General features: G+C 39.3%; 1 protein-coding gene across 9 annotated transcripts in view; it reads right to left on the bottom strand.

Moving 5' to 3' along the window:
- Positions 1–18,720, bottom strand: part of SVIL (supervillin) — a gene marked incomplete in the record, with an annotated part of 2,930,183 nt that overhangs the window by 278,601 nt on the left and 2,632,862 nt on the right. For all 9 annotated transcript variants that reach the window (XM_044066681.1, XM_044066680.1, XM_044066686.1 and 6 more), the window contains 1 exon segment: positions 10,587–10,794. In XM_044066681.1, coding sequence (XP_043922616.1) covers positions 10,587–10,794 — 208 coding nt within the window.

Here is an 18,720-nt window from a genome sequence, read left to right as displayed (position 1 = left end):
CTATCTTTCAAGAATTTAGTACAGGATTTGTTTGGGAGAAAATGCATCCATTCATTACATTTTCATCACCTCCTTATCTGAATCAGTGCTTCAGGGAACCAAAGCCTATCCTGGCAAGCAACAAGTATAATGCGGGGAGAAAGCTTAAAATTATTACTTACAAATTGTTTACATACCATTTGGGAAATGTTATTAGCTGTTACTCAGGATGAAGGATTAATGTTAATGAAAACTACAATTTACATTTACTTTACAAGAAGGAGTATGTGACAGAACTTTAACAATGTTCACATCTTTGGATCTTAACATTAATCTTTTTGCCCTTTAGGGACAGTGCTTTCACTTGTCCAGACACAGAATGAGGCTCAAACACTTTGTTTATAAGCACACCCTGAAAATGCTACTGAAATTAAACATTCTAAGAACTGTAACAAGCTTGAACTAGAATATTGGGAAGTAAAAATGCTCAATACACAATGATAAAGCTCTAAGCAGACAACCAGAATGAGCTACAAGGGTACAATAGTCAGATATTTAATAAAAATATATATATATATATATATTTTAGCACTTCCCATATCCACGCTGACTAATGACTTCATCAGCAGAGAAAAGATTAAACAACTTTTTATGAAATGTGTGATTATTCCACCCTTGTAGTTCATTTCTAGTTGTTGACTTAGTAATCTAGCACTGTGTATTGACTTCTTTGCATTAGTTGCTTAATTTTTGTTTTGGTCCTAAATAAAAAAAGTCCTAGTCTCATAGTGTCAAAGGTTTGGCTTCATAAGCAAAGTTTACACCAGGGTTTGAAATATTATAAGCACATACAGGTGTTGTGTTTGAAAGCCAAGTAAAATAAAAACATTCTACTGATTTGACCATAGCTGCTTTGAATGGTAAACCCTGAAAGGTTCTTCTCTGAATGCAGTTAAGATATTTGGAAAGGAACATTTTGCCATTAAAACTGTAGTGATTTTGAAATGCTGCATTTTATGTAAATACTAGGAAAGAACAGAACAAAAATGCATGCTGAAGACAGACAGCAGAGTACCACATAAAAAGAATGAAATAGCACAGTATAGCTGCATAAAGAAAGGAATATCTTCTTGATATACAGAAGACATTCACATCTCAACTACACATTCATTTTCATGGGAACTCAAGATCACATTCTCAGGAAATGGTATAATGCTGGCCCACTAATAACCTATTGGAGACTACAAAAATAAGCACAATCATCTTAAAATAATAGCAAAGTGTGAAACTTACTGTAACAGATGTGTGTAGGGGAGTACACTGCACCCCACCCTTCTTATATACGCACCAACTCAAGAGATGGCAGTACTTTGTAGAAGAGGACAATACTCAGATACAGCAATGTTAGACTTAGGATTAATTTCCCTGTGACTGCATTCAAATTCTTGCAGTTCCACTAATCACACTTATGGTCTTCAAACAGACTGCAGAAACCCTGGTCCACTAGCAGGCAGGCAGCCCAGCTATGAAACAGCAAACTCAGTTAGTATGCAAGTCTGGGTTCAAGGAACAATCAGAAAATGGGCTGAATGGAGATAGAGAATTAGCAAGAGAAAGAAAATATTACTGCTGGAACTAAACTAATTCTCAAGTCTTTGTGAAGAGAGAGAGGGAATTAGCAAGAAAAAGAGAACAGTATTGCTGGAACTGAATTAATCCTCAAGTCTTTGTGAGTAACTTAATATGCTTTTATAAAATTTCACCAAGATTACACTGATATAATGGAGAAATGTAGGCCAAAAATAAAAAAAAGCCCACACTGTTATCAACAGTGGGGAAAACCCAGTGCAGAATTCTCAGAACATGAAAACATTCCTACCACAGGGCTGGGCAAGGCTAAAGTTGAGGATGGCCCTCCTGTGGTAGAAGGATGCAATCCACATAAAAACACAAAAATGAATAGGCCAAGCAAGAGGTAAAAAAGTGGACTGTTGAGGATAAGAAAGAGATTAGTTATTGTTACTATCACACAAGAAAAACAATTTCCAGACAGAGGATACATAGCAAACTTAGGAAAAACTAGAAAAAAAAAACTTGCAAAGAAAACCTTCTAAAGGTTACAGATTATAATTTTAAGATCTTTAATGCACCAGACCAGGGCAAAACATTATCTAGGAGAAGAAACACTGGGCTGCCTGGAAAAGGAAGTGATAATGGAAGGAAGACATAAGGAGCAAAAAACAGAGGCTACTAAAGAGTACAAGAAAGAATCATGGATATTGGAAAGAAAATGGCATTTGATATGGTACATATTTACACAAAATAAAAAAAAAAACTACTCAATATAAAAAATGCAACTTCAAAAATATTTGAAAAGAAATACAAGCAAAGACATTCAGATATGGTAAATTGCATAATTAAAAAAAAAATAACATACTAGTAGAATCTAATTGAAAGCAAGGTGAATAAGGAAGGTGGAGATTAAAGAAACAGGAACTGAAGTGGCAGACTATCCTCAAAGTAAACGAATTAGCATGGAAACTCCAACACGGGCAATTTCTTAACAAGATGAACAAATAAGTCCCCAGATTGAGGAACAGCGGATGGAGCAGGATGCACCTGAAGAAGGCATACCACTAAGTGATGTTCTAGAACATTCTATACGAGACTTGCACAAAAGTCCAGAACTCTAGAACTGCACAGCAAGTGAAAAATCAGAAAACAGTGAACGCTCTGACAGAAGCAAACTTGATGGATTAATGAGGCCTCAGATGGAGCAGGATGCATCTGAAGAAGATATGCCACTGGGAAATGGTCTGGAACTTTCTGCAGGATATTTGCATGAAAGTCCACTTAGAATGGTGCAGTAAGGGAAATGGAAGGAAACAAAGAGCAAACAGGATGTTTTCAGTCCAGAAGAAAATGAGCTAAGGGAAGACCTGCTTGATTTAATAGACTGACAGACATATGAAGATAGATGAAAGAAATAAATTACAGAAAGTAAAAGACACAAAATGTTAGAAGACTGGTACAGCACATGAACATAGCAATTGGGACTATAAGAGAAATTTATCTGATGTAACAGAAATAAATAGGACATACTGCTGTGCAACTACACAAACAACAAATAAAGTGTTACCACAAAAATGTAGAGTAACAAGGAAAAGAAGGGAAAAAGTAGAATGCCACTTTGATTAGTTCTTGCCCTAGTTGCATTAAAGTTTTCTCTATCACTGTTAAAAGGGAACAGATTATCAAATATTCATAGAAAGATAGTTGTGGTAAAAGCAAATCAATATATTAAAACAGACCTGGATTTATCATATACTATTTGCAACAACTAACTAAAAATATCAGCACAAGCAGAAAAAAATTAGAAGGTATTCAGATAAGTACAAAACAAGCAAATCATAGCTGATCCAAAAAGGTTTTCTAGAGAACTGGGAAACAAACAATAGAACCATCACTAAAAAAGAAAAACAACTGGTACATTTTGGAGAAGCATTTATGAAAACCCTGTCAAACATAAACATTTCAAATGGACAGGAGAGTTAAAAGAAACAGAAGCTCTTGTATAGAGATATGACTGGAAGTAGTAACTGACAGAGAAACAGAAAATTAAGATAAGCTCATAAATGGAAAACCCTAGAACTAGATGCAATACAGATCTTCTGGCCAAACATATTAACATTTTTAGTCAAAGATTTAGCCCAGAGTAAAAAGTTACTTGTATACACATCCAGAACAGACACCAACCTGGTTAACAAAAGGAAAAAAAATACTCCTCTTTAAAAGTTAACCAGCAAGCCATCCCAAGAACTATGGACCAAAAACTTTCCTTCCAGACAATATATAAATTAGGTACTAACACTGATGTAGAGTTTATACTGCGGTGGTGGTGGTGCGGTAGCGTTGTCGCCTCACAGACGTTGCCCGTTCGATTCTCAGTTAGAGCGTCTTCTATGTGGCAACATGCATGAACGGGCATTCCTTCGTTGAAGGTTGTGTGTTAGGCCCGGCAAGCCAGCACGTAAAACTCTACTGCCAATCATTAGCGGACCGGAGTTCCGCTGTGGCGACCCCTAACCGGGAAAAAGCCGAAAGACAAACAAACTGATGTAGAGTTTATAGCCATCTGGAAAAAAATCTAAGCAATAAAACAAAAAGGTACTGAAAAAGCAAGCAACGTGGAACAAAGGATCATCTATTGCTAAACAAAATCATACAAGAGAAATGTAAAAAACAAGAGAAGAATCTAAGTATGGTATGGATAGTCTACAAAACAGCATTTGCTAGTATCCCACATTCATGGACTATGGAATGTTTACAGATTTACAAGATACACTTTAAAATGATTGATTACACTACAGTGATTATGAAACCGTGGCAAACCACTTTGCAACTGAACAATGTTAAAGGGCAAATTATTATCCAGAGGATAAAAATTTAAAGGGATATTCCAGGGTGATTCTTTGTCACCACTGTTGTTTTGCCTTGCCCTGAATCTATTATTCTGTTTACATAACAGACTAGGCTACATTTACAGCTCAACCTCCAGTAACCCTTGTTCAAAGATAACGCATCTACTTTTTGGGGATGATTTAAAATGTATAGTTCATTAGATCGTGATCTGAATGTATGCCTCCAAATGGTTAAAATGTTCTCAGATGACATAAGAATGCAGTGTAGTTCTGGTACATGTGCAAAAGTAACATTTCCAAATGGAAAGGTGCAGCACCAACAAAATATCAGCCAGGGACAGAAATGTGATATAAAACAACTTGAACAGAAGGGAATGGATAAATATTTGCAAACTGATGAAGGGTCAGCAATAAAACATGAACAAGTGAGAGCAAAACGTAGTAAGAAATATTTCAGAAAAGTGAAGGTAGTAATGAAAATTGCCCTGATATCGATGAAAAGTCCAAGTTATAAATCAGTTTGCTCTTCCTGTTCTAACTTGTAGTTTTGGTGTGACTGATTGGCCACAAATAACTTTTTTCAGTTGGACAAGGAAAAGAAAAACGCTTTATGATGACTAATAAATGAAGACTATAAAGCAGTACATATCAAGATTATATATCCCCCCTCACTGTGAAGGGTTAGGGACCTCCTTGAGACTGACTAGATGTACAGGTCTAATTGTGGGACTGCATACGTATTTGCTGACCTCATCAGATCCAAACATAGGTAACATTCTAGATCATGAAAGCACAACTCTAAGATGACATATTTAACTTAGTTTAGCAGAAGCATTTGAGAAAGGAGTAGGAATGGAAATCAAACCAGAAGTAGATGATAATCTACTGAAAGTACCAAGGAGAAAGAAAAGAAAAAATATAAAGGACAAGAAGAAAACAAAATAAAATTGGAAAGCCCACACAGTGTCAACTACAGAGAAAGTACAGTTGTGTAAGTAAACTTCCCATAATAGTAGACTGTTCAACAAAACACTGCTGCAGTAGCCTTGGCTATATGGGTTATATCCTGCACAGCTTCCAAAGCTTTAAGGCATCTTCTATGCATCCACACCACTGACCATTCAAGCAGAGCTGTAGAAAATCAATAGGCTGGGTGCCAAGCCCTACAGAACTTTCATGCCACCTGAAACAGCCCTGAATGAGAACAATGCCAGCTATATAAAAATCTATATCCACACCATGGCAACAAAAAATACAAAAAATATGGGATACAGAGGGAGGAAGCAGCTACTGTAGCAGTGATCAAACATCTATTTGTATGCTTACACAACTATACTTTGTTCACCATTTCATCTTTTCATTAGCCTTAATGATATGGGTGGAATACCATAGCTTATACAGACTGGAAGGAGGAAGGTTGATGTTCCAGAAATTGTCCTAGCAAAGCCTACTCTAGACCTGGAAAAGGAATTGAGTTTGTAATGCTTTGTAAAAAATTTAAACAGACGACCAAGTTACTGCATCTAGAGTACTTCTATAGTCCACCACTTTCCAAAAAGCCACTGGTGAAGCCAAGACCCTATTAGAATGAGCTTTGACTTGCATGGATTTATCTGCTATAGCTGGTACAACAAAACAATAACATGAGACAATCATTTGGAAATTATCTGCTTTTACACATCCTTTTTTCTTACTTTCATAAGGAATAATTGATCAGAGTCTGAAGGTTTTAATTCTGTCAAGATAATATCTGAGCTGTGTGTGGACATCCAAAGTAAGAAGACTCTATTCTCCCTAACTTTTTGGTTCTGGTAAGAAGACAGGGAGATAGCCTGGCTGAAAGTAAAGTCAGATGCTACTTCAGGCATAAATGAAGGATTAGTTCTCAAGGATACCCTTATCCTTGTGAAAAATGAGATAAGATGACCTATTATGAGAGCTTCCAACTCAGACACTCTTCTTGCAGATGTCAGAGCAATCAGCAAAATTGATTTCCGTGCTATGAAATTCAAAATCATCCTGATAATCTAGTTCAAATGGAGCAACAGATAATATTTCCAAAAAGTTAACATCCAAGAAGAAACCATCTGTTTCTTAGGTGGACAGCTACATAGAATCCCTTTCAAAATATTTTTTTAACATAGGAATGCAATGAAAGGGGGCAGTCCATTGCAGACGATGTGAAATGGCTGATAAATGAACTTTGAGAGGAGTAAGAAAAGCCAAAGGATGATAATTCACATAAATACTGCTGAGCTAGAGAAATACAAGCCTTAAAGGGTCCTAGTTCTTATTTCAACACAGACTAGACAATCTTTTCCATTTAACAATATACAATTTCTGAATAGCAGGTTTCTTTGCTTCTTTTGATACCTGCTGCATAACATCAGAATACAGACAACAAAAAGGTATTAAAATTCTATCATCCAAGCAGCTAGTTGAATCTGTTTCTAATTAGGGTGGATCAAACAACCCCTGTCTTGTGTAAGCAGATCCAGTCTGTGTAGAAACTTGTGGTAATTGCTCTTGGCCATTTCCAAAAGAAGAACCACTGTTGCCTGGTCCAGAAGACAGTCAACAACTACACTGATCTTTGGAGAGCCCTTCAGAATCTTCAGAATTATCTTGGATATCAGTGGAAAGGCATACACACACATTCCTGTTCAAGAAAATGAAAATTCATCTGTTTTCCAGGTCTGCTTGCAGAGAATCCTGGAGCAGAATTTTCACAGCTGTTTGTTGTGAAGGAAGATGAAAATATCTAACTCCCCAAAGCTGGATAAAATCCTGGAAGACCCATGATACAATTTCCATTCATCATGGACTGTTCTGATCATCCTTAGATTGTCTGCCACAATGTTTTGCTCTGATGGAATTTTAAGATGCCTGTAGATTGTGACTGTGCTATACTGCTAGATTCCACGCTACCATGGCTAATCTGGAATCCCTCTGTTTATGTGCCACATCACTGTGGTGCTGTGTGTAATCACTTGTAATGGCTCTAGGGACCATACTCGATTGAGAGCATTTATGACTGCCTTTTTTTTTTTTTTTTTTAATACTATCAAAAACCTGGCACTTGTCCCAGAGGACCCCCCCCCACCCAATAAAGTTTGAGGCATCCATAGTTCCAGACTGTGCTGGAGATCAACAGGGAAATGGGAGACTTGGACTCAGATAAAACTGGTTTCTCCACCAAAGTAGGTCCTCTTTCACAAATCCCAAAACTTGAATATAGAATGTCAGGGAATACTGATGTTGGGACCATAGAAATTTCAGGCATTACTGAATCTTTACATGTAGAGTCTGTACAAAGGAGTCATGAGAATCATGGATGCCATGAATCCTGGTATGCTGGGAAAAATTCCATTGTTGGAGGTCCTGGAATTAGTGGAGAAATTCAGGAATAGATCTAGATACAGACCTAGTTTTTCCTGAGGAAGAAAAGCTCTTTGAACTCAGGTACCCAAGAGACACCCCGGAAAGCAATCCTATAAGAAAGACTCAAACAATTTTTTAGAATGTCCTGAAAACTCAGTCTGTGAAGGAGATCTCTTACTCAAGTTAGAGATTCCTGATCATCTGAAAAAGACTCTGTAAAGATAAGCAAGTTGCCGAAATAAGAAAAAAATGTGAATACCTTCCAGCCTACAATAGGCTATCACAGCAGCTAGACACTGTGTTAACACCCCTTGGAGCAGAGGATAACCCAAAGGGTAATGCAGAGAACTGACAGTGTATTCTAGATGCACAAAACCTTGAAAAGGTTTGAAGTCTGAGGCTAAAGGAATAGGATAAGCATCCTTTAAATCTTGAGTTACAGAAAAACTGTCTACCCCTTTCTATCGGAGATATAGGGGGTCAGACCCAGGGTGAATTTCAAATTCCCCTTCAACTGGTCAAGGTACATATAAATATTGTTAGGGGATGGACTCTGCATCACATGGATGGGGATCCTGTTCCAGATCATGGGGATACTCTGACATCTGTCTCGCCAACATGTCCTATTTGTGTCACAAGCAACATTTAAATCCTTGGATCTACTGGTTGATATGCTGTTCTCTCCCATACTGGCGAATACCAGGTCCAGTATGATTGAACCTTCAGTGGTTGTGTGCACTATCTGGTCAAGGAGTCCAGGAATCATTGTACCTGTGACTATGATGCAGTGTATGTTTCCCAGTCTACAGAGGAGTTGTTAAATTCTCCCATGAATAGGGTATTTGGTTTAATGGCGAGTGTAACCCAGTAGGTCTGGGTACGATCTATGGGATTCTTGGGACACAGAAGGTGACCTATAGCTTGCTAGGATATGGTACAGGACTTTTTCTAAGGTGATTTGCAAGTGGATACATTTCAGAGCACATTCCTGTTTAACCAACCAAATTATACTTGTTGCTAATCTAAATGGAGACTCCTCCCTCCCATTTTCCCTGTCTGTCCAGCTAATGGTTTATATATGTGTAAGGCACTGAAGCCTTGCACTGCTGGAATACTTTCTAAGAATTTAAACCATGTCTCATTAACTGGACGGATGTCTATATTCTTCAGAGAAAGGAGAACTTGTAGGGTATGGAATTTCTTGTTTAGGCTCCCAGCACTGAGCAGTAACACCTTTAGGTTTATTTTGGGGTTTATTTGCAATGTTGTTAGGTTTGTCAATTTGGCATTTCCTAAAAAAGACTATAAGGGTCTGGATAAAGTTTTAGCTAATCCTTGGCAGCCTATGGGAGACAGGTGTAGACCATCCTTTGCAAACCAATGTGATTTGTTAATCATGTCCTCCCATGCTGACAAATACTGAATCCCCCTGAAAAGACACCAAAAACTAAAGCAATTACTGAAGTCAATCCTCTTTTGTTCATACTGTGGCATCATCCTTGGTGAAGGTAGAATGCTACTAAATGCAAGGCACATACTTGCCTGAGGCACATGTTCAGAGACATCAAAAATGTCTCTCTTCATACCAGTCCAGGGAAGTATGTCTCAGATATAATAATCCCAAAGACAAAAGTAGTGTTAATCACTGAAACCACTGTACCCAGTGATTACAGTGTCTTACGTACTTGACAGACACAAATTCATAAAATACATGGATCTGCAAGCAGAAATTAGAATAATATGGAAAAATGATAGCTAAACAGTTCTAATAGTAGTAGGAGCAATAGGACTGAAAGACTTTGCAAGAGTGCTTAAAGATGCTAATAATGCAAATAACCCCATATGGACAGCAGGAGGAGGTAATTCCGGGAACATTGCTGTTTGGAAAAATTTAAAATGATTCACCAAGTCAACAGCAATCTGTTCTTCATTCCAGGGGAAGGCATAGTATGCCACCAGGCAACTTTCCTTTGCTGTAGAAGGGAAAGAGATGCCAAGATAAATAATGTTGCCTGTCCTAAGATGAATTAGTGTGTCATGCAGTGAAGCATGCCGCAATCCCTTTCCTGTCACTACACCTCAAGCCAGCATGCTAAGGGAGAGTGCACAGCCAGCTAACAGCATCACAAGAACAGTTCAATACCAACAAGCTAACTTCATGTTTCCAGCTACAGGGCTGGCAGCACTCCTGTGAGTTGAGCGGGCAATCACACCTGCCATAGTACTATGACTGGGAATATCAGGATGCATGGTATCTCCTTAACAATAAGAAAATCTGGGAAGCTTAGAGAAGTTGAAGTGAATGTTATTTCAGCCCATTATGTACGTGCTAGGGTGACAAGGACAGCAAAACTCTCTGCCAGGTTTACAGGCCTGGTAACCTTTAAAATGCTTCAGTGTAGGGCACCATTTTTGCTGCATTACAGTTATTAGAAAATGGAACATGTTTTTAGTATACAGAGTTGAAATTAAACCATATTTCAGTAAAAAATGAAATTTTATCTATTTAAATACTTACATTTTATCAGTCATTTAAGCCGTTTAACACATGCATACTTTTAAGTTTATTAAGCAATTTCATGGTATATTCATGGTAAAATTGTACACAAGAATCATCGACAGTATGGAACCTAAACCTATTGTGATAATGCTTGCAAGTCTCTGTAGAGGTGCAAAGGTCTAATTTATGTACCTAGTCTATCTGGCAGTACTTTGTGTATTTAATTTACTAATAAAAAGTATTAAAATCAAAGCAAAACATTAAGCAAACTCATACAAGCCCTTCCACTGCAAACAATTACTTACTGCTCTTTGATTTTATTGGCTGCAGTTCTTCCAACTTCTTTTGTATGCGATTGGGCCTTGCATCCATGCCAGAGGTAGATAATGGCTTTATTTACATTGAGAAGGATCATAGATGTTCTAGATCGCAGGCTGCTGCAGTGACAAGCTACTTCCAACAAGTTTCCTTCAACAGGCAGCTCCCCTCGAACACAATACAATCGCCACTCACCTGCAGATATGGAGACAAGACACAGATTTTATACTTGTTGATAAAACTAAAGCTTCTTTGGAAGAAACATGCAGATTTGCATATGACATCTTTAATGGTGACCGTAGCATCTGAACCAGTGCCTGGCAAGCTGAGATGACGACTTTCACTGAAACAAATTAACTCTGAACTTTTACCATATAGTCTCTTGCCAGTCTGTTTAGAATTGTCCTTGTAACAGAAATTACCAAAATTATGCATCCGAGTTGTTTTTGGTATCTTTTCATGTTTCCGATCACTAAAGTATGTATGCTGCCTTAGAAGAGTCAACAGTTTAAAAATCTACAACTCTGCAGCTAGAAGTACAAGCCTGCAAATGTCACTAAAAAATACTGGTATTAACTATATCCTTTAGGTGGGATTTTTTTTTAATTATATCAAACTGTGCAAGCTACTTTACATTTTGTTGGATCAGCAAGTAGAGATGCACATGCAAGTGTAAATTAATGCCTGTCCTATAGTTTTCTTCACACTAAAAACATCCTTTAATGTACTTGTCTCAGTCACATCTATGACACTACAGATCAACACGAGACCACAGCATGCAACAGAGAAACATTTGTAGTCAACGCCAATGACAAAATTAAGATTTGAAAGGCACATTAAAACAGTGGGAGTTCCAACAAAAATAAACTGAACAGATATGTTTTATTTTAAGTCTGTGAAGTGGAATAGTTAGTTGAATTGCTACTTTTCCCCAAATGGAACTGCTGTGGCAGTAATTTAAAAAGCAATAAAAATAAGGTTGGCTAATATTCCATACTTTTTACTTTTTTGCCTAAATGGGCAGTCAATACAACAGGTATATTGCATAGGCAGGAAACCATAACAATACAACTGTATGGGTAGAACTCACAAAGATTGCTTGTATAAAAAAAGTGTAATTACATTACAGTACCACAGCAGAACAAAGTTGCACAGACACTTACTTTAAACTCTAGATCTCCAAAGGTTTGCTTAATCAGGTTAGCTTTTGGCTAGCAGCCAGTCTTCCACAAGGGGGTGCTCCATTACTAGGACTCAAGAAGTCTTCCACAGCTGCTGTTCTTCAATACCACTGGAGAAAACTCCTTAATTCTTTCTCACAGTCATGTTGAAGTGAGATTCATAGAATTTTACATTAATGCAAGGAACTTAAAAGCAGTCTTCTTAACAGAATAATGATTTTATTGAGATATATAAATCTATTTTCCCAGAATAGAAAAAAAAAACACTATTTTCGAGTGAGAGTGAGTGATGCTCCCTATACAAAGTAGGGTAGGGCATCCTGGACGTGAATCCTGTTTATAGTACTTCATAAAATTACATCAGAAACTTACTTTCATCAAAGTAATTAAGTCCCGCTTCACTGAAAGAACCCAAACACAAATTCAAAAGGTTTTTCCCACCTTGAACAGTATAACATTATGAATATTCAAAAAACAAAGTCCACAAGTCTAAAAGTGAATACAAGTCAGTTTTTCTTCTAAATATGCTGTGTATGTGTGTATATTATACATATATTTAGCTATTTACATAACTAGACTGCCTTTCTCTGAGCTTTCACACAGTAGGGTACTCCTAATACCAAGCTGTGCACTTATAAAGGAGCAGAACTTTCAAATTATCATTCTGATAAAGATTTGTTTTTTAATTGGATTGTACAGGTTATAGGTCACATTAAAGGTGGGAAAGTTTTGAAATGACTTATTGTGGTCTCATTTTTTATATCACAAAAACCTGGCATTTTAACACGGGTGTGTACACTTTTTATATCCAGTGTATAAGGAATGCCTTTCCAAACTTACTCAAGTCTTAGGTGGTATACCCGAAATGTAACACAGGCTGAAGATGCCCTGAATAAAAAATAAATAAATAAAAAAATAAGGATGAATCTACTGCCTATATAGAAAAATGACTAAAGTTATGGCTCAGTTTTCGAATACAATAGCCTAACTTTGTGAAGATGATTTGCTTAACCTTCCCCCCTTTATCCAAGGAGACAAATGGTTAGTTTTACTTTTTTACATCTGAAAAGTGCACAAAACACAGTATTACCTTCAGTGCCCTCCATACATTCAGCCAGGTAAATAACACTTCACCTGGACTAGACTTTTCAGATTATAAAATGCAAAAATAATCAAACTAGCTTAATATAAGCCCTAAACGTAACCTGGAAAGAAATTGAAGACTACTGCAATGAGAAACTCATTGTGGAAGACAGGAAAACTCTTCTCACCAAAAATTCAACATCTCAGAAACTCCTTGCATTGCTGGTACACTGCCAGCAAGCTTCCTCTGGCTTTTGATGGAGTGGCAGTCCATGACCACTCTCTCCCATATGCCAAGAAGGGAAATCTGCCACTGGACAGTCCCTCCATTCTTTGCTCAGCTGGCTCCTTCAACATTTGTGCCACTACTTGAACTTTGGCTTTCGAGGTCATAGTAAGGGCTTTATGCCCTCTAAATGATGTCCCCAAACCCCAAGTTATATAGGTAGCTGCTAGACAATATTTTGTTAAAAAACAAGTTCACATAAAACCAGAGTTTCAAAAAGAGGAAAAATGTAATGATCTAACACAAAGTTCAGGTCACAAGAAGGATCCTATAGGGAGGAAAATTAATCAAGTTCCCATAGAAGTATGGGTAACATCTAAATGGGTTACAGATTTGCAAAAAAATGGTTAATAAAAGGTAGCCATAATAGCCAGATGGACTTCAACTGCAGATTATAACCATGCTTTAGGATTACAAATAAACATAGTCTGCAATTAAATTAGGTAGACAGGAAAAAAATGCCAGGCCCTCTGAAAGTGTAATAAAAGCAATCCTCTTACACTTGATGTGATTATTTAACCCTGATGTGACCTTTCCTGTCAGTTATAAGCACCACTGTTAACTGATATTATACAATTTCAGTTGCAAAGTATGGTGCCTGGTTGGTTATTTTCTTATATTTAAATTTATTTAAATTCCATGATCATATTTTGGATTCAAAAACTCTGTTCAGTTTCAAGCTGGGCAGCTTCTGAACAGCAGGGGAATGGCTGGGTATGGACAAAAGACAGTTTGTGTAGCATGCAGAAAACTTAGCACTTTTAAGAGGAATACCTGTATGAGAGGTAGAGATGAGGACTGAATAAAGTACAGTTTTGTACCTACCATAAATGTAGATGTCCGATAGATATGCAACTGCAGACATAACATATGGGTTGTCCTGCCTCAGGCAGCCCTCGGTCGGCCGAATTCCAAAGTCTGGGTCCGGCGTCAGCTGGTGTCGCCTCCTCTCCGACGTCACCACGGCTGGAGTATAAAGGCATCGGCCGACGCCATCTTCTTCATTGTTTCTTGCCCCAGATGTCAGGTGCCCTCCTAGGAAGGCTAAATTTGGTAAATGGATAAAAATAATCCCAAACATGCACAACAGTAATAAACAGATACACCATAGGAATACCCCCAGCTAATGGGAAAAGGGGTAGGGACCCAAAAAGAAGGTTACAGAGGGGTAGGTGGGAGGGAAAATCCGACTGCAGTTGCATATCTATCAGACATCTACATTTATGGTAGGTACAAAACTGTACTATGTCCTTCAAGAATGCAACTGCAGTCAGTAACATATGGGTTGAATACCATAGCCAAGCTGGGGGTAGATGGAACTAAGATAAGGATGGTGTAGCTAAAATCCCTTGCAGGACTGCCGAGGCAAAGCCTGCTCGGGATCTGGAATATAAGGGCAGGTTGTAGTGCTTGGTAAATGTATGCACGGAGCTCCATGTAGCAGCCTCTAAAATGTCCTTTGTTGCCACTCCTCTTAGGAAAGCTGTGGAAGTGGCCATAGCTCTGGTGGAATGTGGCCTGATATTGGCTGGCACACCTTTTCCATGGAAAGAATAGCAGAATCTGATGCAATGTCCAATCCATTTTGAAATTGTTTGTTTGGAGATTGCTTTTCCTTGCACTCCAGCAGCATAGGCTACAAACAGTTGGTCAGACTTTCTGGTGGCCTTAGTTCTGTCTAAGTAGTAACGTAGTTGTCTGTGTATGTCCAAAGTATGCAGCAGCTTTTCCCCCCTATTTTGAGGATTGGGGAAGAATGTAGGCAGGTGAATAGCTTGATTTAGAGACACCCTGGAAATAACTTTGGGCATGAATGTAGGATTGGTTCTTAGAGAAACTCTGTCTTGATGAAAAATGAGGAAGGGGGGCACTGCCATGAGTGCCTGTATCTCTCGAAACTCTTCTTGCAGATGTGACTGCCAATAAGAAGGCCGTCTTCCATGAAAGAAATTGCATTTCTGAACTTGCTGCTGGCTCAAATGGAGGAAGAGTTAATTTTCCAACACATAATTGAGGTCCCATGCAGGTACTGGCTGTTTTCTGGGAGGTTTGATATTCTTTATTCCCCTTAGAAACTGTCTTAGCAAGGGATGAGAAAACACTGGAGGGTCACAGTTGTATTTTGCTGAAATTGCTGAGGCATGAATCTTTATTGAAGAGTATGAAAGTCCAGTATGAAGTAGTTCTGCCAAGTATTCTAAAATCTGAGGTATACTCGGTAATGCTGTGTCCTGACCCCTGTTGGCATTCCAGATGCTGAATCTCTTCCATTTGGCTGAATATGTTTTTCTTGTGGAAGGTCTGTGTGCTTCCAGCAGGATCTCTTGAACTGATTTTGATAGAGAGTTAGGTGGAGAAGTCATGTTAGTCTCCAGGCTGTGAGATGTAATGATTTCAGGTCTTGATGTACAGTCCTGTAATTGTGTTGTGTTAGGAGCAGGGGCCATAGAGTCAGAGGCCATGGTTTGGTCCGAGTTATGGTCAATAGCAATGGGTACCAGTGTTGCCTTGGCCAGTCTGGAGCTATCAAAATACCTGTTGGGTGTCCTGCTTTGATCTTCAGTATCACCTTGGTCAGCAGAGGCAGAGGAGGGAATGCATAAATTTTTAGAGAATTCCAGCTGAAGGAGAGAGCATCCGTCTTCCAGGCTAGAGGATGGTGAGTCCTTGTGCAGAACCTTTTCAGGTGATGATTTAAGTGAGATGCGAAAAGGTCTACATCCGGTCTCCCCCATGCCTTCGTCAGTTGAGAGAAAATGTGACGATGCAACATCCATTCGTGTGGATCCATGAAATTTCTGCTCAGGTTGTCCGCCAGTACATTGTCCTTGCCTGGTACAAACTGGGATTGTAAATGTATCTTCAGGCTCAGGGATTTTTCCCAGAGAAGCATTGTTAGTCTGCAGAGGGGATAAGAGTGAGTGCCTCCCTGCTTGTTTATGTACCACATGACAGTGGTGTTGTCTGTCCTCATCAGTAAATGTCCTTGTTGTAGTGATTTTTCGAAAGTCTCGATAGCATGTATCACTGCCAACATTTCCTTTTGGTTTATGTGCAGATGTCTTTCCTTTGGGGTCCATTGCCCCTGAATGCACCTGTCCTCCATGTGCGCCCCCTATCCATGGTCTGAGGCGTCTGTTGTAATCATTTGGCCTGCTTGAGGTCTGTTGAACGGCATACCTTTGTTTTGCTGACTGGCTTGAGCCCACCATAAAAATTCTTTTTGCAGACATGGAATAAGTGGGATTATGTCCTCTAGGCCTTGGCTGTGTTGAGACCATAGGTTTTTTAAATACCATTGCAGCTTTCTCATATGAAGTCTTGCCAAAGGTATCAGAAGGATGCAAGATGCCATGAATCCCAGGGCCTGCAGGATTTTCCTTGCAGTCAGCTGGGAGAGTTTTGCTAGGCCTTTGAAGTACTCTGGTAAATGCTGCTGTTTTTCCTCTGTGAGGTAGGCCATTTGGTTTTCTGTGTCCAGTTTGGCTCCTAAGAAGGTAATCTGTTGGGATGGCAGTAGCTTTGACTTCTGAATGTTGACTGTGTATCCCAAGGCCTGCAGTAGATGCATGACATAGTCCAAATTTTCTTTTAAGGTTCGTTTGTTGTCTGCTTGTATGAGGCAGTCGTCCAAGTAGGGGTATATTTGAATCCCCTGCAGTCTGCAGTGTGCCACTACTGATGCCAGGCATTTCGTGAACACTCTGGGCGCAGTAGATAAGCCAAAAAGCAATGCTGAGAATTGATAATGCTCTGTCCCTGCAAGAAATCTGAGGTATCTTCTGCAGCTTTGTCTGATTGGGACATGCAGGTATGCCTCCTTGAGGTCCAGAGTGACCAGCCAAGACCCCTTGCCCAGCATGGGAAGGAGTTGCTGCAACGTCAGCATTTTGAACTTTGGCACTATGAGAAAAGTGTTTAGAGATGACAAGTCCAGTATGGGTCTCCATTTGTTTTCTTTTCTTGGAACAAGGAACAGTCTTGAATAAAATCCCTGGCCTTGCTCCTGAGGAGGAACCCTTTCTATTGCTTTTATACTTAATAGCTTGGAAACTTGAGAGAATGCCTTTGCCCTTTGATGATGTGGCAGGTTTGGCATGCCTTGTCTTATTGGTAATGTGTGGAAGTGGAATCTGTAACCTTTGTCTATCAAATCCAGAATCCAGTTGTCCTTGGTTAAGATATGCCAGTTTTGTGAGAATAAGGATAATTTTCCGCCCAAGGGTGCTTCTCTTTGAACCTTTGTAGGCAGAATGAAAATCAAGTCATTGTGATTGTCCTTGTGGTGCAGCTGAACTGTCTGCACCACTTCTTTGATTTGGAGGTTGTCATTGGCGTCCCCTGTGAGATCCTCGGTATTGTCCTCTACCTCGGGCACGTCTGCTTTTTCCCCTTTGAAACTTGTCTGAGCCGGGGAAGGACCAATTCTTTGAGGGCCAGTTTCTGCTGAATCTGGGTGGCTGAACTTGAAGGAAATCCTTGACTGTCTGTACTGACTTTGCTTTTTCCTCTATGGATTTCAATACATCTTGTGCATTAGCACCAAAAAGCTTCTGTTTTTCCAAAGGTGCATCAAGTGACTTTACTTTAACATGATCAGGCAAAGACTGATCCTTTAACCAAGCATGTCTACGTATCACAGCCCCAGTCATAGCTGCCCTACATGAAGCTTCCAGTGCATCATAACCACACTGTAGAAAATGGTTATTAACCTGCTGAGTGCTATGTATATGGCCCTGTAATGCCTTTTTATCAATAGGCTCAGGAGAAGCTAACTTTTTCTGTAAATCATCCAGGAGAAAATCCTGGTACTGAAACATGTGAAAAAGGCAATTTAGTGACCTCATGGACAGGGTAGTAGAACTATATACTTTTTTATCCCATCTCTCCAGGGACCTTGCTTCCCTGTCTGCTGGCAGTGGGTTTTTGGCAGAGAAGGCAGCCACTCCCTTGGGGCCCTGTGAAATAGTTTCTAGATCCACAGAGTGGGCCTTAAAAAGGTGCTTGTGAGTGTCAGGGACCCTATAATATCTGTCCGGCTTGATAGGAGCCGGAGGAAGAGAATCAGGGTTAGCACTGGAGTCAGAGAAAACATCATCCAAGACATCCATAAAGTACAGTTTTGTACCTACCATAAATGTAGATGTCCGATAGGAATGCATCTGCAGTCCTTACAAATGGGTAGTCCTGTCGTCAGGCAGCCCTTCGGTCGGCCGGATTCCAAAGTCTGGGTCTGGCTTCTGCTGGTGTCGCGCTTCACCCGACGTCATAGCTGCAGTTCTTCGGGTATAAAGGCATCAGCCGATGCCATTTTCCTCAGTGTTTCTTGCCCCAGATGCCAGGTGCCCTCTTGGATGGCTAAATTTGGATAAATGCCAATGTTTCCAAATAGTAGAGAGCAAACACATAACATAAGCATGTATGTACATATATACAAACAAATACACCATAATAGATTCCCCCCTAAGCTAGCTGAAGGATGGCAAATACCCTAGGAGTACCACAGAGGGGAAGGTGGGTGGGTAATCCTGACTGCAGATGCATTCCTATCGGACATCTACATTTATGGTA

This window comes from Protopterus annectens, chromosome 3.part1, assembly GCF_019279795.1.
Source record: "Protopterus annectens isolate FY-2018-M chromosome 3.part1, PAN1.0, whole genome shotgun sequence".
Classification (NCBI taxonomy): domain Eukaryota; kingdom Metazoa; phylum Chordata; order Ceratodontiformes; family Protopteridae; genus Protopterus; species Protopterus annectens.
Note: the sequence above shows the minus strand (reverse complement) of the source record. Positions and strands in the feature narration are given on the sequence as shown.